Source organism: Heliangelus exortis, chromosome 25 (genome assembly GCF_036169615.1).
Source record: "Heliangelus exortis chromosome 25, bHelExo1.hap1, whole genome shotgun sequence".
Taxonomy (NCBI): Eukaryota; Metazoa; Chordata; class Aves; order Apodiformes; family Trochilidae; genus Heliangelus; species Heliangelus exortis.
In genome coordinates, this window is record NC_092446.1 from 3,875,736 (window position 1) to 3,897,288 (window position 21,553).

At 54.3% G+C, this 21,553-nt stretch overlaps 1 protein-coding gene across 1 annotated transcript in view; it reads right to left on the minus strand.

Moving 5' to 3' along the window:
* Positions 1-1,510: 1,510 nt before the first annotated feature.
* The window catches only part of GRM4 (glutamate metabotropic receptor 4), a 50,791-nt gene continuing 30,748 nt past the window's right edge, over positions 1,511-21,553 (minus strand). The window contains exons 7-11 of the mRNA XM_071768393.1: positions 16,988-17,188; positions 15,125-15,261; positions 13,296-14,231; positions 5,920-6,169; positions 1,511-2,485 (exon numbers count right to left, since the gene is read on the minus strand). Coding sequence (XP_071624494.1) covers positions 2,436-2,485; positions 5,920-6,169; positions 13,296-14,231; positions 15,125-15,261; positions 16,988-17,188 — 1,574 coding nt within the window. The 3' untranslated portion in view covers positions 1,511-2,435. The remainder of the gene's footprint in view (positions 2,486-5,919; positions 6,170-13,295; positions 14,232-15,124; positions 15,262-16,987; positions 17,189-21,553) is intronic.

The window sequence follows — 21,553 nt, forward strand, 5'->3', positions numbered from 1 at the left end:
CTTCTGAAGCAGTTCAGCCAGCACAACCCCCTGCAGCCTGCCTGGGTCCAAGAAGACCACTGAACTCCCACAAATCTCATTCCCAAGCCCTGTCCCATGCCCTGCAGAATTCCCTGGACCATCAGAGGAGAGGTAAAGTCAGTAGAAACCTGGTCAGACCTCAGCCACAACCTCCCCCAAGGACTCCCTGCTCACACACTGCAAGGGAAGGGGTTAATTACTGCTGTAATGAAGGTAGAATCAGCCTTCCCAGTCATTCTCAAGCAGAGTTTGGGATGGAAAGCTGCTGGTGGGAAGAGCAGTGTCTTTGAGCTAGAAACAACACCAGAGAGAAAAAAACTACAAAAACCAGAGAGACATCAACTCAGGTTTTCTGGGAGCCCCCTGGACCAGGCAGCTTCCCACATCTGATCCAACACTGATGGATATGGTGGGGATGGAAACACCTTTTCCTCCTGAGGTCTTTTGACAAGTCTGATCTTACCAAGGTTTCAAGCTTTTAATTGTATTTTTTTCTGCCTTTTTTTTTTTTTTCTTTCTCCCCAGGTCCTGCCTTCAAGCCACGTTCTGTCCTCTCCGTGCTGGCAGGGGACACTCACATCCCCCTTCTGGCACCGATCAAGGGCTCCCCATGGAGCTCAGAGCAGCAGGAAGGTTTTCCCCCCCAGGACATGCAGCCCAGGCAACCCCCCAGAGCAAGAACAGAGCTGTTAAATACATAAATAGATCTAAAAAAGCACAAAACCCAGGAGTGACTTCACTCATGCTCCGAGAAGGGAATATCTGGGAAGCTTTGGGCTGGGAGGGACATGTGCAAAGGGATGGGGAAACCCCCCCAGCATCCTCATCATTCCTGCAAGGTGAGGACACTACCACCAGCATCATCAGCCTGCCCCAAACCTGGTGGTAGCCCAGGCAGCAGCACCTTCCCCATCCTCCTTTCCCTACCTTCCATCTCTTCTCTGGAATTAAAACCAACTTGGACCCAGCAGCAAAGGAGCACAGCAACAAACACACCAAAACTTCCCAAACCAGGCAAAACCAAAACTTTCTGACCAGCCAGATGCCTCGCACAGCAAGTTGGGAGAATCCCAAGGAGCAGCCAGGAGCCAGGAACCCTCCCTGCAGGAAAAGGGCAGAGCTTTGTTAGCTGGCAACTCCCTAATCAGCCCAGGTTGGTCCTGAGGAGGAGGGTGGAGCTGGCCCTGCCTCTAAAAGGGTGAAAAAAAAAAAAAAAAGCCTTGGAAAAATCCCTTCCTGTGTGGTCCATCCCTCCAGCCTCATCTTCCAAGAAAAACAGGGAGCAATCAGCCCTGATCCTGCCCCAAGCCCTGCAGGCTGCATCCAGGTGATGCTGAGCTCTCCTCATCCCCTTCCAAGGGCCCTGCCTGGCCTGGAGAGGGGGGACACCGAGTCCCACCCTGTCCTGGAGCCACCAAAACCATCCCCAGCAACCCAAACCAGGTCACCTCCTGGAACCAAGAGTCACCAAGAGACAGCAAACGCTGAGTGCAAAACCATGGTTTTTTTTATTAGAAATCTCCTCGTATAAAAATGATCATGCTCTACACAGTCATCGAATAATTCATAAACATCCAGGCACTGAACTTTTTTTTTTTTTTTTTTTTTTTGTGTGTGTGTGTGTTTCTCTTTTTTGATCGGTCAGTACATAAAGCAGACAGATTTCAATCCATATGGTCATCACATACATTAATTAACCACCTATAGAAACCAGCACTTGGAACACAGTCTAGGTTTTATGTCCTTTTATTTCGTTGTCTGTTGTTCAGTTAAATTTTATGCATTTTTTATTTATTTTTCCTTTTTGCAACATAGAGAATTTGGGAGGATACGGGAGAGAGAGTGAAGAGGGACGGAGGAAGACAGGAACAAAAGAAAACGAAGGAATAAAAAAAAAAAAAAAAGAAATTAAGAGAAAACAGAAGGTTCTGCACAACCACAAACGACCTCACAAATTCCAAAAAAGGGAAAACGTTGGGTGGTGGTTTTTTTTTGGTTTTTTTTTTGGTTGTTTTTACTTTTTTCTTCTTTTTTGCCAAGATACAGAAAAAAAAAAAAAACCCTAAACCCAAAGACTTTCTGAGCTCTTTCCCCCCCATGCCACCTCCCCCCTGCTCACCTGTCCCTTTTCCTCCGTGGGGAGCCATGCATTGTCACGGTGGGCGGTGCTTTGATTTTTAGTGTTTCTTTTTTTTTTCTTTTTTTTTTTTCTTTTTTTGCTGCTTTTGTGGGTCACCAACTTCCCTGGGAGCTCTCGCTCAGCAGCCTGGCCAGGAATGTGAGTGTGTGTCCCCGTTTGCTGTTTCCTTCTTGTCCTGTCCCATGGGATTCCCCCTCCAGCGTCCTCCCATGGGTGCTGGGACTCAGCTCCCTCGGGGTCCAGAGCCTCCCCCTGGGTCAGGATTCAGCAGGACCTAAATTGCATGGTTGCTGTAGCTGACGTAGGTCTGTTTGGTAGCCAGTGCTGGAAAAAGAGAGAGAAAGTCCTCAAATGGGGCATTCATGAAACCCCCCACCCCCTCCTGGCTCCTCTCCTGTCACCAGGACCTGGCTCCTGCCAGGAGATGCTGAGGATGTGACACGAGGGGTTTGCTCATGGACCTGACACTCAGGACCATTCCCTGTGAGGGTGCAGGGTCCTGGCAGAGGGGCTGAGCCCCATGGCAGCCCTTGGGGACTCTAAAGGACAGTTCATCCTGAAGAGAGACCCTGGGGTGTGATGTGAGCCACCAGAGTTGTGTTCTCAACCTCTTAGGTTGGACATTAGAAAGAATTTCTTTCTGGAGAGGGTGATCAGACATGTACATCTGCAAGGCACAGGGCAGGGGAGCTGAGAACCTGCTGAGAGCAGGAGAGGTGAGAGCAGGGAGCTGAGAGCTCTGGAGCTCAGAGCCTGCAGAGCTTCCAGCTCTTCAGTCTGGAAAAGAGGAGGCTCAGGGGAGACCTCATCACTCTCTCCAACTCCCTGAAAGGAGGTTGGAGCCAGGGGGGGGTTGGGCTCTTTTCCCAGGCAACTCTCAGCAAGACAAGAGGGCACAAGAGGTCTCAAGTTGTGCCAGGGGAGGTTTAGGTTGCACATGAGAAAGAATTTCTTTCTGGAGAGGGTGCTCAGCCATTGGAATGGGCTGCCCAGGGAAGGGGTGGATTCTCCATCCCTGGAGATATTTCCAAAGAGCCTGGATGTGGCACTCAGTGCCATGGACTGGGAACCACGGGGGGAGTGGATCAAGGGTTGGACTTGATGAGCTCTGAGGTCCCTTCCAACCCAGCCCATTCTAGGATTATCTATGATTATCTTCCAGACAAACCTGGGGATGCTCCACCTTCCCAGAAGCTCAGCCCTGCAAGAGGAGGATTTGGGGTACAAGCTGAGCACCCTGCACATCCCTCCAAGAGCCCTGCCAGCACCAGCAGCTGGTGGCACAAAGCTCTGTCATCCCCCCCTGGATCCCTGTGCCCATAACACATCCCCAAACCTGCTGCCACCTTCCAGCTTCCCTAAGGATGGGGTTGAAGACAGAAGGAGAACAGGCAGCAAGAGCTACAAAGCCACCCTGCAGCCCAGACTGACACCAGGGAGCTGCAGGAGGGTCCAGAGCCAGGAAAACACCAGAAAAAAAAGGCTCAGACACTGGAATAGGCTGCCCAGGGAGGTGGTTGGGGGTTTAGATGTGGTGTTGGGGGATAGGGCAAAAGGGAGAATTCTGTTGAGTAGGGGTAGTTGTTGGAATTGATGATCCCAAGGGAAAGATCCTGTGTTCCTGTGAGTCTATGAAACCCTCCTGCTCTGCCTTTGGCCAGCGTGCCACTTGCTTTTAGCAGCCCCAAAGAGGAGGAAGAGGCAGCTTGCAACACCCCAGCTCGTCTCAGCTCTTGTGTTGGGGGTGATGCTCTCTGGAGACCCCACCACAATGTCCCCAGATACCACAGGGCTCAGCAAACACACGGACACCCTCCAGCCAGGGCCAGGGACAAGAGAGCAAAGGCCAAGACACCAGAAGCTGCACAAAGGAGTCCTCTGCAGAGCCTCCCAGCCAGCAGCTCTGCCTCCATCTGGGTGCTATCCCCAGAAACCTTGCTGCCAGCTCCCAGCCTGGGATTCCCAGATAACAATTAGATAGGCCGTAAGAAATGAGAGCTGACAGAGCTATTTGTTAGCTGCAATGTTTTTGTAGCCAATCTGCCCGTATCAAAGCCCTGTGAATTATTTATCCTGTTGTTTATTTAAGGAGCCGTGACCCGCCGGTGACAGAGTGAAAAACGTCCTCTTGGGGCTTGTGCTGACAGCCCCACGGTGCCTCCTGCCCCCAGGATGCTCTGCCCTGCTCAGCACCCCTCAGGAGCACGTTGCCAGCTCCCTTTTTTGCATTTCTCTCCGTTATCCCCCACGCCAGACACATCCGAGCTGGAGCTGCTCAGCTCTCCCTGCTCCCAGCTCCTCGGAGGCTCCCGCGGGGGAGAAAGCTGCTGAGAAAGCTGCGTGGGGGAGAGCAGATGGAAATGTTTTGGTTCAGGTCCTGGACAAAGATGCTCATTGCAGCTGAACCTCCCTGCCCTGCTGCAAAAGGGGGGGGGGATCAGCCCTTTGGGCCAGGAGACCCCCAGGCCAGGAGCCACGTTTGGCTGGAGGGAGGGGAGGTCACACACCCCCCCCGCTCCTGAAGCAGCTCAGGATGCCACGGGGGCTGCAGGTGGCTCTCCAGGACAGGGCTGGCACCCTCCTGGGGAGCCCTTCCCATGGGGAGCCCCCAGACACCCCCAGACACCCCCAGCCTCGCAGAGGAAACACACAGAGGGACCCCAAGGCGCTGCCACCTCGGGATGGGGCTGCAGCCTGTGCAGATCTGTGACAGCAGGTGACAAAAGCCACCTCCAGCACGGGTGGGGAGGAGGGGCTGACTGTGGAGCTGCCCTTGACAGTGCAGACAGGTAGAAAAAAGTTGATTATTTGGAGAGACATCACGTCCAGAGCCATTACACAGAGTGATGTGGGTGCAGACGTTGTACAGAGCTGCCAAGGGGTATTAAATAGCTCAGGCTGGAAAGAGAGCAAGCGTGGGATTACAGAGACAATCCCAGCTTTCCATGGAATTGCTGTTTGGTCTCCATCCCACTGGCACCGGAGCTCTGCTGCTACGTCAGGAACATTTGTATTTCCTCAGGCTTTTCCTCAGATTTAACCCAAATGGGATTTCCCTTCTCAAAGGACCCTGAGCAGCTTTGGCTCCAATCATTCCTTCCTCCTACACGACTCCGGGGTTGGAAACCCAAACACCCAACAGGCACACACTGACATTCCCTGCCTTTCCTGAGCCCCCGGCCCCATTTCCCAGGGGATATCAGTGGCTCCAGCCCTGTGCCACCTTTAGCTCCAACCTGAGCCCTGGGAACACCCCAGGGAACACTTTTCCTGAGGAGCCACAGCAGAGACATCCCTGGAGGAGCTCCAGGCACCCAGGGATGAACCCCTCAGGATGGAGCAGATTTCCATGTGTCCCAGCAGCCACACGACTGTCACCCCAGTGTTCCCTCCCCTATCACCATCCTCCCCAGCAGCACTTCCCACAGGATAACACAAACAGCTCTGTGGAGGGATGGGAACACCAGGAGTGATCCTGATCCCAGGGTGACAGGATCAGGTGATGGGAAAGGACATTTCTCGGGTGCCAATAAATTAAAAAAGGGGGAATCCCCCCCCAGCCCACACCCAGGACTCCCTTTTCCTTCCCCACTGAGCACAGAAAACCAGTGTGGCCCCAAACCCAGGAGCTGCATCCCTCCCTTCCTACCCTCTCCCTGGTGGGGGGGGGGGTGGCAGACGTCCCTTGGCATCGTTTTTCCCCCTTGGGGACCAACCCAGCTCTGGGTTTCCCAGCCCCACGTGGGGTTCCCCTTTACCTTGGGTTTCCAAATTTTCGCAGAGCTCCGACTTGGCCTCTCCGTTGGGACGGAAACCTCCCCCTTTCTGGGAGAACTTGTTGGACATGGTGGCCGCTGTCACCACCGCCTTGAGGCTCCGCTTGCGCTTGGGGACGTTCTGCTCGGGGTGGAAGAGGATGATGTAGACCTTGGGCATGTAGAGCATACCCAGGGACACCGAGGCACTCAGACTCACTGAGATGGTGAGGGTGGTGGTCTGGATGTACATCTGCAAGGCACAAGGGCAGGGGAGCTGAGAGCCTGCTGAGAGCAGGAGAGGTGAGAGCTCTGGAGCTCAGAGCCTGCAGAGCTTCCAACTCTTCAGCCTGGAGAAGAGGAGGCTCAGGGGAGACCTCATCACTCTCTCCAACTCCCTGAAAGGAGGTTGGAGCCAGGGGGGGGTTGGGCTCTTTTCCCAGGCAACTCTCAGCAAGACAAGAGGGCACAAGAGGTCTCAAGTTGTGCCAGGGGAGGTTTAGGTTGGACATGAGAAAGAATTTCTTTCTGGAGAGGGTGATCAGACATTGGAATGGGCTGCCCAGGGAAGGGGTGGATTCTCCATCCCTGGAGATATTTCCAAAGAGCCTGGATGTGGCACTCAGTGCCATGGGCTGGGAACCACGGGGGGAGTGGAGCAAGGGTTGGACTTGATGAGCTCTGAGGTCCCTTCCAACCCAAATGATTCTGGGATTCAGAACCCATCTGGACTTGTTCCTGAGTGATCTGCCCTCAGTGATGCTGTAGATGGTTTTCAGAGGTTCCCTTCCAACCCCCCCAGTTCTGTGATTCTCTGAGTCCCCTCACTGACCACAGGGCTGGGGCATTCCAGCCTTTGCCTTGCAGGGTTCCTGAAGTCCCTGATCAGAGAATCACAGAATGTTGAGGTTGGAAGAGACCTCCAAGCTCATCCAGCCCAACCTTAGACCAGCACCATAATCTAAGTACTAAACCCTGTCCTTAAGGCCCAGCTCCAAACTCCTTTTAAATACCTCCAGGGTGACTCCACCCCTGTCCTGGGCCATCCCAATGCCTGACAACCCTCCCAGTGAAAAAATATTCCCTTGCAACCCAGCCCATTCTGTGATTCTGTGATCCAGGAAAACTCAGCTGGGAAAGGAGGAGAAGAACCAAAGGGCACAGGGAAACGCTGGGGTGGAAATAAATGAAAGGGTGGGGAGGCAGCTTGGCAATCCTAAATATCCTAATATCACATCCTAAATATCACACCTGACCCGTTGCCTGGGCCAAGGTGCACCCAGAGCTGCCTTCAGCTCAGGGGTGCTGTTTCCCCACCTGCTGCTGCCCTCACCCACGTTTTGGGGTGCAGGATGAGCCCCCCCAGCACTCATTCCATGCTGCCAGCACCCAAAAAGACTCAAAACCATCCCCAGAGATGCAGCCACCACCCTGCCCTCTTCCCCTCCCTTCTCCTCTCCCCAACACCCAGGGGGCAGCAGCCACGAGGCTGCGGTGATGGGCACGACAAGGACACCCCCTCCCGGGGCACCCCCCAGTTCCCCCAGCAGGTAATTCCCATTCCCCAGCTGCTCCCAGAGCCATTGTCATGGAAGTCACATATGAGACACCGACGTTGCCTTTCTTCAGTCAAAACTAATTTCATGCTCACTGTCCAGGACTAACAGTGACAGATGTTTTGCAAAATGAAAGCCCATTAATCTGACTGCAGAATAATCCATTTTTCTGTGGAAAGCAGTTGGCAGGCTCCTCACAAGCCAGGGGCTTCTGAAGCAGGCAGCAACAGGAGGCCAAGAGACCCCTCCCTCCCTTCACCCAACCCCACCTTTCACCCCGAGTCACACAAGAGACTGGGAGGGCAAGGTCAGCACCCCTGGGCCACCAAATCCCTGGGCCACCAAATCCCTGGGCCACCAAATCTCTGGGTCACTAACATCCCTAATCCACCAAATCCCTGGGCCACCAACATCCCTAATCCACCACCATCTCTGGGCTACCAACATCCCCGGGCCACCAAGACTCCTGGGCCAACATCATCTCTAGGCTACCACCATCCCTGGGCCAGTAGCATCCCCAGGCCACCATCATCCCTGGACCACCAATATTTCTGGGCCACCAACATCCCTAGTCCACCAGCATCCTTGGGCCACCAAACCCCTGGGCCACCAACATCTCTGGGCCACCAACACTCCTGGGCCACCAACATCCTCAGGCCACCAGCATCCCTGGGCCACCAACACTCCTGGGCCACCAGTATCTGGGCCACCAACACCTCTGGGCCACCAGCATCCCTAATCCACCAACACTCCTGGGCCACCAGCATCCTTGGGCCACCAAACCCCTGGGCCACCAACACTCCTGGGCCACCAAGCCCCTGGGCCACCAACACTCCTGGGCCACCAGTATCTTTGGGCCACCAACACCTCTAGGCCACCAGCATCCCTAATCCACCAATACCTCTGGGCCACAAACACCCCTGGGCCACAAACACCCCTGGGCCACCAGCCCAGGGCTCTGTCCTCTCCAGCAGCCTCTCCTCCACCTCCCAGCTCACTTGCTGGGTGTCTCCAGGCTGAGCAGGGAGGGTTCTGGGGCTGCTTTGCAAACACCTTTTCATCTTTTCCAGCTGTGCTCAGAGGCCACGTTGCTCAGGGAGGTTTGAGAGGGGAGGCTGGAGGCAATTCCTGACCTTTCTCCCATGGCTCAGCCACAAAGCTCCTTCTCCAGTGGTTTCCCAAGGAGGATTCAGTGCCAAGCATGGGGCAGGAGCTGGAGGGGGAGCAGGGGGTCCCCAGCTCCACGTGTTCAGCCTGGGGGCTGAGCTCTGGAGTCAACAGAGCAAAAAGGGGACCAAGGACATGAGCTGAGCACTGAGGTCCCCTCTACACATCCTCCCTTAGGAGAAGCTGCATGGAGGCTGCTCCAACCCATCAGCAAGAGCATCAGCTCCTGGTGGGGTTCTCATCCCAGCCCAGGACCTGAGGGTCCCCCCAAAAGAAAAAAAAAAAAAAAAAAAAGCAAAAAAAAAAGCAGCAAAGCTTGTTCTGAGTCACCCAAAAGGTTTTTGTTTGTCCCCAGAATAAAACCAAGTGCTGTCACATGTGCTGGTTTGTTTGTTCCACCTTCTTTCTACAAGCACAGAGAGTCAAGCTAGGCAGTTTTTGGAAATAAAAATGTCATTTCATCACAGTAAGTCACAACATATCTCTGTGCCAGAGATACCTCTTCCTTCTTTCCTTTTTTTCTGTTTTCTGCTTTTTTCTTTTTTTTTTTCTTTCTCCTCCAGACACGGCCACAGTCATCCTGGGCTGCAAGGACCAGACTTGGTGGCAATGGGGACATCAGCTCCAGGCACCCCAAGCCCTGTCCTAAGGACCAACATCCCTCAGCTCAGCACCAGGGGACACAGCAGAGGCTCCTCAGCCCTTCAGCTCCCCACTTGCCACCCCCCTGCTCCTCAGGAGATCCCTTTGGGATGGATGTTAGGAAATATTATTTTACTGGGAGGGTTGTCAGGCATTGGGATGGCCCAGGACAGGGGTGGAGTCCCCATCCCTGGAGGCATTTAAAGGGTGTTTGGAGCTGGGCCCTAAAGGCAGGGTTTAGGAGTTGACTGTGGTGTTTCCAAAGGTTGGACTGGATGAGCTTGGAGGTCTCTTCCAACCTGAACATTCTGGGATTCTTTGGAGGAGCCTCACTCTGCAATCCCACAATTTCCATATTCCCAGCCTCTGCAGCTCATCCCACCCGTGTCTCAGGGGCTTTTTTTGGTAAAGAGGGGGAGAGCAGCTGAGCTGCAGCTCAGACACAGACATCTCCATCCCCACTTCCCTGGGGCTCCCCCTCCACCTCCAAATGCCACCAGCTCCATCTCCCCCTGCTCCTCCATGGAGCTCCTCACTCTCCTCAAACCCCTGGAGCATTTTTGAGGTCTCATGGGGCCACCGTGGGTACCTTCACCCTAATTCCAGTCTGGAGAAGAGAATGGGGAGACCTCAGAGCACCTTCCAGTGCCTGAAGGGGCTCCAGGAAAGCTGGGGAGGGACTTGGGACAAGGGCCTGGAGGGATGGGATGAGAGGGAAAGGCTTTAAACTGGGAGAGGGGAGATTGAGGTGGGCATTAGGGTGAAATTCTTTGGGGTGAGGGTGCTGAGCCCCTGGGTGCCCCCAGAAGCTGTGGCTGCCCCATCCCTGGCAGTGTTGGAGGTTGGATGGGGCTTGGAGCACCCTGGGCTGGTGGGAGGTGTTGGGGTGGCACTGGGGGAGCTTTGAGGATCCCTTCCAATCCCCTTTTCAGCTCAGAGGGAAATTTTTATCTGGGAGTTTAAACACCACCATGAGCCCTGCACAGTTTGCCTTTTGCCACAGCAAAAAAAATGACCATTTCTCATGATTTTGGTTTAAATTGGTTACCAACCCAGGACCCTACTTTGCCCCTCTGTTAATGACACCTGAGCACCCTCCAGCACCCTTCAAGGGTCAGAGGAGTTGTTACAGCTCCCAGGTCAGGATCTTCAAGGACAGGACCAAAGAACACAGCCAGGCTCTGCCTCAGGACACTGATGGGACACTGAGGGACCACACCAACCCTAAATGAGTCCCAGGGCTGGAGGAACCCATCCTCTACAGCTTGGGTTTGCCCCAAAGCAAACCCCAGCTATTTAATTGCTAAAGCCCCAAGTCCAAACCCAAACCTCACTCAGAGATTTTGCAACACTGTAGGTGCCAGGGAAAGGGAAACCTGCTCAGTCCTCATCCAGGACTGCTAAAAAAAAAAAATAAAAAAACCCACCAGTGCTGGACAGTCCTTCTCATTCCTTCTTCTCTTTTTTTTTTTTTCCTTCACTGGAAGCAAATGTGATAAACAGAGAAGCAGACAATGACACTGCTGTTCAGCTGCTGCCTTATCAGTGCAGGAAATTGTCTCTTTCTTTAGATCCTCTGTTATTGCTATTTCTGTAATCCTCTGGGATCAGCAGGGATAAGAGGTTCTTTTGAGAAAAAGCTTGGGGGACTTGTTATAATAAGATGCCACCTCCATGCAAAGTTACAGGCACGAGTTAAGGCAAAAGAAAAGAAAAATGGAGCTGATTACCCAGCTCCTGCAGCCAGGGAGGCAGCAATGGCCACGGGTTGGAGGGGGAGGGGGGTCTGCCCCGTGGCATCCTCAGGATTCCTGCAGAATTTCCAAGGAGAACAAAGGCCCATCCAGTGCTTTCCTCTTCCCAGTGTGCTGACCCCCCAGAGGGTCCCAGAGAATGGGGTGGGATGCTCCCCAGCCTCCCAGGTAGCACCAGGGTGATGATGCTGATGCCAATATCCCCATTTTTCATCCCAAAAAGAGGCTGAGCACCAGATCCTCTCTGCAGGCAACACCTTTTCCTCCCAAAGCAGCAGCTAAAGCCTCAAGAAAGCCCCGAGCACCCCCATTCCTCCAGCTGACCCTTTGGTCACATCACTCCCAACTCATGTCCCCAACCAGAATTTTTGGGCAGCACCTCCCGGGCTGGCTCAGAGGATTCCACAGCATCAGGAGCAGCAGAGCTGGCAGCAAGAGAGCTGAGTCCGAGGGGAGTTGGGAACATCACTTTTTCAGCCTCTAATCAGCTTGTTAGCAGCCTAATAACAGAGCAGCCCTGCACATTACAAGCCCCCGAAGTGAGGCAGAGCCTATTGTCGACTTGCTGCTTGTCAGCCAGCTTTAGGCAGCCCTAAATTATCCCCTGACAAGCTGCAGGGAAGAGGTGAGCAACCTTGCACATAATCTACAATCATTATCATTTCCATCTTTATTACCCACAGTATGCCGAGCACATTAAGGAGGCTTTAAGGGAGCTTTTGTTTTGCAATAATTTCTGGGAAAAAAAAAAAAAAAAAAAAACCAAAAAAAAAAAACCACCCTGCTTTCTTGTTAGTATCTCCCCTGCCATCTCATCAAAATGGAAATGCTGCAAAAGGCTCCATTTATTTCTTTTCATTCTCATGCATGCCTTCAGCCAGGGTGAGTTGGCTTGGGGGAAGATTTTTTGGTTGAGGTTAAAGGTGTTGGTGTGGACCTGACCTCCTGGAGCTCTGGGTTTGATGCCAGGAGCAGATAAAGCTCTCCAAGACACGTGGGAAACTCCACAGCTAAAAGTCTCCTGGACTTGCCCAGCAAACCACTGCCAGCAGGATTTTCCAAAAGCCCTGGCTCCAACAGCACAGGAATTCACACTCCAGGGAAATTATCCCAGCCAGGATGGGTCCAGAGAGGGAAACCAGGCAGTGGGTCAGCCCAGGGATTTCCCAGGAATGGCAAGACTGAGATTTATTTGTCACAGGCAGCTCTGGGCTGTTTGCATTTAATAGAAATGTGATTCTTGTTTTGCCTGGCAGGTAAAGGGGATTTGGGTCTCATTTGTGAGATCTTGGGGTTTTTCTCTTTTGTTCTCACTCTTTGCATCGTTTTGAGCACAAAGCTTCAGCCAGGATGGCCTCAGTCCCACAGCTCCCAGCACTGGGATCCCCCTCCACGCTAAGGAGGATGAGGAGGGCAGGCAGAGAGGGTTTTTCACAGCACAAATCCACCCCTGGGATTATCTGTGCTGGCCTCATCTCTGCTGTGAACTGGGAACCCCTCAGCAGCCCTGTGCCACCCCTCTGCTTCCCATTCCTTTCCCCTCATCCTGCCAGCACTTGGGAATTGCAGAGGACAAATCCCTCTCTCCAGCCTCCAGCACTGGGAAAAGGAGCCAAGCAGCCAGCACTGGCTCCCTTTTCCATGCAGGAATGGTGCTCCTGACATTATGGTCCTGGATCTACCCTGGGAACTCATCAGCAGCTTGGGCTGCCCCAGAGGATGGCAGTGGGGACAAGGGAGGGGGTCAGAAAATCAGGAAAGGGAAGAAATGAAAGAGGAAAACCAGGAAGAGTGAGAAAAAGCATTAAAAAATGGGAAAAGCATAAAAAAATGGGATGGCAGTGGGGACAAGGGGGGGGTCAGGAAACCAGAAGGAGAGGGAAGAAATGAAAGAGGAAGAGATCAAAGAGGAAAACCAGGAGGAGTGAGGAAAAGCATAAAAAATGGGAAAAGCATAAAAAAATGGGATGGCAGTGGGGACAAGGGGGAGGTCAGAAAAACAGAAGGAGAGGGAAGAAATGAAAGTGGAAAACCAGGAGTTTTCCTGGTGAGGAAAAGCATAAAAAATGGGAAAAGGCAGTAGGGCAGGAGGCAATGGTCACTGCTCCCTGCTAGATCAAGAGGTTTGCCACCCAACACATCCAACCACGATTCCCAGGAGCAGAGCAGCCCCCTTACTTCCTAAGGACCCATCAAGCCTCTCTCAACCCCTTTTTCCTTGCAGCCCCAGCCAGACCTCCCCTTCCCCCTCCTCCTTTACCTTTTCCGCCGACTGCGAGGTCCCAAAAAATATCGGGATGAAGGCCAACCACACGATGCAGGTGGTGTACATGGTGAACCCGATGGGTTTGGCTTCGTTAAAGGTCTCTGGGACCCCCCGGGTCTTAATAGCATAGACAGTGCAGGTGACCATGAGGAGCATGCTGTACCCGAGCAGACAGATGAGGGACAGGTCCGAGATGTCACATTTGAGGACCCCCCGGGCGAAGCGGGGGTTTGTAGTCCGCTGGTCCTCGTAGTCGATAACGGAGTGGGAAGGGTCCACGACGAACCAGACGCAGACCCCCAGGAGCTGGAGGGAGATGAGGCTGAAGGTGATGACCAGCTGGGACGCGGGGCTGATGAACCGGGGGGCGCTGACCGACTTCTTGCCCTGCTCGAAGATGCGGTAGATGCGGTTGGTCTTGGTGAGCAGCGCGGCGTAGCTGATGCTCATGCCCAGCCCCAGGAAGACGCGGCGCAGGGAGCAGGTGCCCGCGGCGGGCTCGGCGATCATCAGGAAGGTGGTGGCGTAGCAGAGGAAGATCCCGGTCAGCAGGACGTAGCTCAGCTCCCGCCCCGACGCCTTGACGATGGGCGTGTCGTTGTACCGCACGAAGGTGACCACCACGAAGAGGGTGGCCAGGATGCCCAAGACGGCGACGATGACGGGGACCACGGCCCACGGGGAGCTCCACTCCAGCTTGATGATGGGGATGGGGGTGCAGCCGGTGTGGTTCTCGTTGGGCCGCTCGGTGAAGTGGCACCTCTTGCAGTGGAACTCGTCCAGCTGGTACTGGTAGCCGTCGCAGCGCTCGCAGTGCCAGCAGCAGGGGATGCCCTTCACCATCTTCTTCCTCTCGCCAGGCTTGCAGGGCAGGCTGCAGATGGAGCTGGGCAGCTGGCTCCCACCTCCTGGCCACAGCATGTTCTCCACCTGCGGGGAAAGATGGCACCGATGATGCTCCGGGTGGGCATCTCCTGAGCAGCCCTAAGATGCTGGAGCTCTGCTGGCAGATGTGGCCTCTCTCCCCCTCAGTTCATCCCATGAAGGGCTCAATCCTACCCAGCACAGGGACAGGGAGGTGGTGAGGATCTCCATCTGCCTCTTGGGAAGATTAAACACAAGAAACCCAAAACAAAAGGCCTTCTTCCCTAGGAAAAAAACCCTCTGCTCTGTCCTGGTTTCTCCATCTCTTAGCAGAGTTGCAAAGTCAGATGCCCAGAGCTCGGGAGATTCAGTCCCATGTGCTGATGGTGGCTCTCATGGGCTCAAACCACAGCTGTGTACTCAGGGGAACACCTTCCCCTCTGTCCCTATCCCCCAGTTTGGATGCCTCACTTTCCAACCCCAATTTTTCAGCCGGGGTTCATCCCATGAAGGGCTCAATCCTACCCAGCACAGGGACAGAGAGGTGGTAAGGATCTCCATCTGCCTCTTGGGAAGATTAAACACAAGAAACCCGAAACAAAAGGCTTCCTTCCCTAGGAAAAAAACCCTCTGCTCTGTCCTGGTTTCTCCATCTCTTAGCAGAGCTGCAAAGTCAGATGCCCAGAGCTCATGAGATATGGTCCCACAGGCTGATGGTGGCTCTCAAGGGTTCACACCACAACTGTGTGCTCAGGGGAACACCTTCCCCTCTGTCCCTATCCCCCAGTTTGGATGCCTCACTTTCCAACCCCAATTTTTCAGCTGGGTCTGCTACACCCTACACGGCCCTGATGGGTGCAGGAGACATCCCCTGGGTGCAGGAGACATCTGCAGGACCTTCCCCTTGGCACAGACCGTGCCTGGCCATGCCACGGGCACCAGCCCGACCCCAGCCTTACTTGGAGGTGGAGGTGGTCAGCCCATTGCCCGATGACTTTGTACTCAGGAGTGGAGTTCCTGATCTGGTACTGGTAAATGTCGTAACGCCCCGGAGCGTCCCCGTTCTCATTGAAGGTCACAGGAGTCCCAGCAATGCCTGCAAGAGAGGGCAGGATCAGCCCCACAGCACCCCCAAACCACCAGCCCAGGGACCTCCCCATCCAACCTCCAACACTGCCAGGGATGGGGCAGCCACAGCTTCTGGGGGCACCCAGGGGATCAGCACCCTCACCCCAAAGAATTTCACCCTAATGTCCAACCTCAATCTCCCCTCTCCCAGTTTAAAGCCATTCCCCCTCATCCCATCCCTCCAGGCCCTTATCCCAAGTCCCTCCCCAGCTTTCCTGGAGCCCCTTCAGGCACTGGAAGGTGCTCTGAGGTCTCCCCAGAACCTTCTCTTCTCCAGGCTGAACACCCCAACTCTCTCAGCCTGGTTCCAGAGCAGAGCTGCTCAGATCATCTCCTCTGGACTTGATCCAACAGCTCCGTGTCCTTCTGGTTTTGGGAACCCCAGCACTGCAGTTTGAAGTCATTCCCCCTCATCCCATCCCTCCAGGCCCTTATCCAAAGTCCCTTCCCAACTTTCCTGCAGGTACTGGAAGGTGCTCTAAGGTCTCCCTGGAGCTTTCTCTTCTCCAGAGCTCCTCTGAAAACCAACCCCAAACCCAAGCTGGTGCAAGAACTTTTTGGTATCACTCCCCAGCCAACCCCAGGAGCTGGAGTTCTCAGGCACCCAGTGCAGATACCACCAGGTTTGCTGCTTCTTTGAGGAAAGTGTGGGGGGGTAAAAGCAGCTTTAAAGTTCAATCACATGAACTGTGCAGATAAACAGTGATGAAGGAAGAGAAAAATCAAGCAAGAGGGAAAAATAAATAAAAGAGACACTGCAGAGGAGATCATAAAGTGGAGATAAATAGAAGGCATAAGGAGAACAAGACAGAAAATGTTTATTAAGGAGATAGAGCAGAGGAAAAGGTGAATTTCTAGAGGAGATCTGCAGGCAGACAAGGACACAGCAGCCTGATTCAGCTGGAGCTCTGCCAGCTGGGATGCCAGGAGGTGGCAGGGAGGAGGCCAGGCAGGTAGGACAACAGGGAGAGGACAGGATTGCTGCTGGGTTCCTCTCCAAAGGCTCCCAGAAGGGCTGGGACCTTGCTGCAGAACCAACCCATCCTCACACAGAATCCCAGACTAACCTGGCCTGAAAGGGACCTCTAAAGGTCACCTGTCCAAACCCCTGCAGTCAGCAGGGACATCCTGGCCAGATGAGGATGCTCAAGGCTTGTCAAGCCTCACCTTGAAATACATCAGTATGGAACCCACCCACCTGCCTCAGCTGGTGCTCAGTTCCAGACCAGAAAAGTCCCAAAACAGACTCAGCAGCAGATGGGGGAGGGAGCAGGGGTGGTGATGACTCCAAGTTCCTCACAACACCAAACAGCAACAGGAATAAACTGGGGGAGGCTTGTGGGACCCATAAAGGAGGGGACAACCTGACCCATAAAGGAGGGGACAACCTGCCCCATAAAGGAGGGGACAACCTGGTCCATAAAGGAGGAGACAACCTGACCCATAAAGGAGGAGACAACCTGACCCATAAAGGAGGGGACAACCTGACCCATAAAGCAAGGGACAACCTGATCCATAAAGGAGGTGACAACCTGATCCATAAAGGATGGGACAACCTGACCCATAAAGGAGGTGACAACCTGATCCATAAAGGAGGGGACAACCTGACCCATAAAGGAGGGGACAACCTGAGCCCCCCAGCCCCACAGAACCCCCCTCCCAACCTCTCCCCAGCACCCCGGGGATGGGCAGACCTGAGAAGTTGACGTTGCGGATGTACTTGAGCAGCTCCACACCATCCACGGGGTCCATCCTGGGGCACAACCCCACCTTGCCAGGGCAGAGAGCTTTGTGCATGTTGTGCAGAGCGTGGCCCATGGCGTAGACGGCGTCGATGACAAACTGGACCTTCCCTTCCTGCTCGTAGGAGGAATCCTGCCCGATCCGTTCCCGGTCTGTGGGTACAGCCAGAGCTGTCACCTCCCTGCCATCCCAGCCAGAGTTGTCACCTCCCTGCCATCCCAGCCAGAGCTGTCACCTCCCTGCCATCCCAGCCAGAGCTGTCACCTCCCTGCCATCCCAGCCAGAGCTGTCACCTCCCTGCCATCCCAGCCCTCCCCCTCCCCGTGGGGATGTTTTTCCCACAAACAAACCCTTGCAAAACAACCCCAACCCCATCCCAAGCCTGAATTCCCCTGTGAATTTCCCAAGCCTGTCCCACCCCATTCCCAAAAGCACAAAGCCCTCAGCCAGCTGGGATACCTCTTTCCCAGTGGGAAGTTTAGGCTACACCTTGGCAGGGTGCAGGAAGGAGCAGCAGGACAGAAATTCACCCCAAAGAACCCCAAAAGTCCTCCCAAAGCAAAGCCCGTGCTGCAGGTGTAGGTGGCAGGGCCAGCCCAAGGCACTGCATCTGCTCCAGGTGTGTGTCCCTTGTCCAGCAGGACAGCCAGGGGACACTGTGGCTTTTGAGCAGGACATCAGGAAGGTTTGGAGCATTTGGCATCTATGAGCAGGAGGAGGGCAAGGTGCAGCCAAAAAAAAAAATCTATTAATTGAGCAAATACCCAGCCACCCTCCCTGTAATGCCCTGCTGAAAGTGGGGGTGCTGGCACCTGAGCTTGGTGCAGGGTCCCAAGATCCCTCAGGGTGTCACATTCCAGTCCTGTGACCCTCAGGGTGTCACATCCCAGTTCCAGCTCCATCCCTACACTCCCAGTTCCCCCAGTAGGACACAGGAGGCTGGGCTGGGATCCATGTCCCATCCTCACCTCACAGGGCTGCCCAGGAGCTGCCACCAGCTCAGTCTCTCCCAAGAGACCACCCAGACAGTGCCCATCACCAGCCCCATGTCCTCTGTCCCATTCCCAAAGATTCCTGTCACCCTGGTCACCCCCTGCCACCCTTCTACCCCCCTGGCCCCCCAAGCCCTTTGCAGCCTCCCCGGATCCCATCAGGATCCCCTAATTCCCAGTGACAGCTGCCAGCCTCTCCTGCCATAACCACCCTGAGCAGGACACCAGAACTATGTTAATCATTTAGCAAAAGACACTGATTAATGCAGCAGGCTGTTAATTACAGCTAAAAAAGTGTCTCCCAGGGGGTGATGGAGAGCCACAGCCTCTGCTCCTCCAGCACCACCGGGCTCCCTGCCAGGCCACAGCTCCCTCAGCAGCAGCCAAAGGGCAGGAGGGTTCCTCCAGGAGCCAAATCCATGCTTTGCATCCTCCAGAGAGGCAGAAACATCCTAGAAAGCCATCCAAGGGTGTCCAAAATTAATCCTGGCTCCGCCATGCGTGGCTGCTCCCTGCTGCCAGGGGGGGATTTATGGGACCAGGATGTGCAGAGAGGGACAGAAAGGCACAGGGAGAGCTGTGGCTGCTGATTCCCTCCCTCCCCACTGTGGGAAGGGGGGATGGAGCCAGGGCTGGATATGGAGCAGATCCTCACTGAGCAGGAATGTCCCCGAGAGCCACCTGCCCAGAGGTGCCTGTGTTGGGATGGAGGGAGAAACATTGAGACTAAACCAAACTGATCAGGGACTGAGAGAAGGAGAAGATGATATCCAGGAGGTGAAATTATGGCCCATCCTTCAAAGTTATAAAAACACCTTTGAGCTGCGTGGAGATTATTCATCTGAAACCAGTCAAGTTTCCCTTTCTTCCACCTTCCTGACAAGGACCATCAATCTTCTCCCTCGACTTTGGGTCTTTCCCCACATCCATCTCCCAGGAGCAGCCAAGCCACTCTATCTTCCCAAAATAATTACCCATTAAGAGTATCAGAGACTCTCCAGGGCAACTGAGCCCATGGGGATGTCCCAGCCCCCCTGCCATCCCCAGCACCATCCTGCCACCCTGCAGAGGACACCCAGGACTCGTCCCTTCCCATCTCCCTCAGGTTCCAAGCAGCCACCTCAAATCCCAGCCAGCAAAATACAACCTGCTGGGACAACCCAGCCTGTGGGGACATGGATTTTCCTCCTGGACATCCCACTGGTGAGCAGCATCAGCCCAGCACAACAGGAGCCCCAGCTCTGGTGTCAAAGTTGAGCTGATGCAGAGAAATGGAGATTTCCAGGGCTGTTTTTGGTCACCTCACTCCAGCCCCAGCTGCTTCTTGCAGCTGAGAACGAGGTTGGTGGCACAGAGGGGACAACACGGAGCCGGAGGCTCATTCCAGCCATGGAGACAAAGAAATCCCTGTCAAAGCCACAGCAGATGAAGGCTGCAGAAGGGATGGGACCCAGCTGATGATAATAGCAGGGTCCTGCATCATTCTGCAGGGCTGATAATTAATTTTCAAGTGCATGATGAGCCCCCCTTGGAGCAGGGACACTGCGCAATCTTCTCAGGCAGAGGCTGCGAGGGGATTAGCATCAATTCCCATCACATCACCAGCTTTCTGCTGGAGTTAATCAAAATAGCTCCCAGTGCTGCTCCAGAGAGCTGGGGGACAATGTCACCTCTGCATCTCCCAGTCCCACCCATCGCCGTGTGTCCAGGCTGGGGGAGCAGGGACTGTCCCCAAAGGGGACAATTTGCTCACTGCAAGGAGGGCTGGAGCTTCCCTGGCAGCCAGGTTGGGACAAAGCAAAGGAAAGGCAAGGAGAGACGTGGCTGGGACAGCCCTGCCAGTTCTGGCCCAGTCTTGGTCAAGAGGAACCTTTTCTCATCAGAACCAGCAGCTGAGATGTGCAATTCCTCCCCCCTTTAGCCTGGCTGGGGCTCACTGGGCTGGAGAACAGCCAGTGCCACAAACCCCAATCCTGTGTTAAGAAGAGAGCAAAGAGAACCAAAAAAAAAAAAAAAAAAAAAAAAAAGGAAAAGACAATGCCAGCAGCTCCCACTGGGAATCACCCCAAAACCTGGGGCTCCCCCCCAACCCTTCACCTTCCCTGAACCAGAGCCACGAGCTGCCCAGGTTGGTGGGTTTTGGGCTGCAAAAGCAAGGATGCAGAGTTTTTCTGTGCATGTTGGGTTCTCCTCAAACTTGTCAGCCCAATTCCCTCCAGAAAACAGCCCCAAAGAGGAGATTTGCACAAAACATCCAAAGCAGAGGGAACACTCAGCCAGGTCACCTCCTTCCCCAGGCATTCCTTCCCCTCTCCCTTCATCCACCGAGCAAACGCTCAGGAGATAATTTATTTGCTGACAAATTCAGATAATTTAAAGACAGTTCCTAGGACATTTGCCACGTTGCAGTTTCAGCTGCCTCCCTTAATACTTTGGCCCTAAAATATTGCTTGTTTAAGTGCTACGTTACCAGGAAGATGAAGAGATCAGGGGTTTGCAGGATCTGCTCCTGCATTTCCCAGGCTTGGGGATTTCTGGGATGCAATGGGGAAAAGTGCTCAGGCACCCAAAGCCATACCCAAGTTTTCCTCACCAGGCTCACACCTCTGCAGTAGCCACAAGGGAAAGCTGCCACACTGGGAAACCCTTGCAGGGACCAAGAAGTGTCCCCAAATCATCAGCTGAATGGTTGGAGAATGCCTGCATGGACATGGGAGCAGCATCCCTCAGCTCCTCAGTGCTGGAAGCAGGGAGGGGGAAAAACCAAGAATGACCAAACTTTGCTGGGCTCATCCAGCAACTGGGATGCCACAGCTGTCACACACGTCCCTCCTGAGGGGACAGGGACATGTGTAAATAAATGTCCCCATGTCCCACCACGCTGCATCCTGCCAGCCCCTGTGCCAGGCAGGCAGCAAATCTCCCCAATCCATCACCTCCCTGAGCCACCAACCAGCCCCCTGGCATCAGGGCTGTCACCCCAGGGGTGATGCCATTCGTCCCCACCAATGTCCCCAGGCTGGAAATGCCTCCAGATGCATCCAGAGGGGTGAGGAGGGGGCCAGGGAGGGGTGGCCCTGTCTGGAGAATCAAAGAAATTCGCAGATATCATTCCAAGGGCACCTCTGAATCCTCCTGGGGGGCACCCAGCAGCACCCTCCCTGCAGGGATGGCCAAGAAACAGGACCCAGGTCCTGAGCCTGGGAATTTAATCTTGCCTCATTTCTCTGCAATCATAGAATCATAGAATCACAGAATGGGCTGGGTTGGAAGGGACCTCAGAGCTCATCAAGTCCAACCCTTGCTCCACTCCCCCCGTGGTTCCCAGCCCATGGCACTGAGTGCCACATCCAGGCTCTTTTGAAATATCTCCAGGGATGGAGAATCCACCCCTTCCCTGGGCAGCCCATTCCAATGGCTGAGCACCCTCTCCAGAAAGAAATTCTTTCTCATGTCCAACCTAAACCTCCCCTGGCACAACTTGAGACCTCTTGTGCCCTCTTGTCTTGCTGAGAGTTGCCTGGG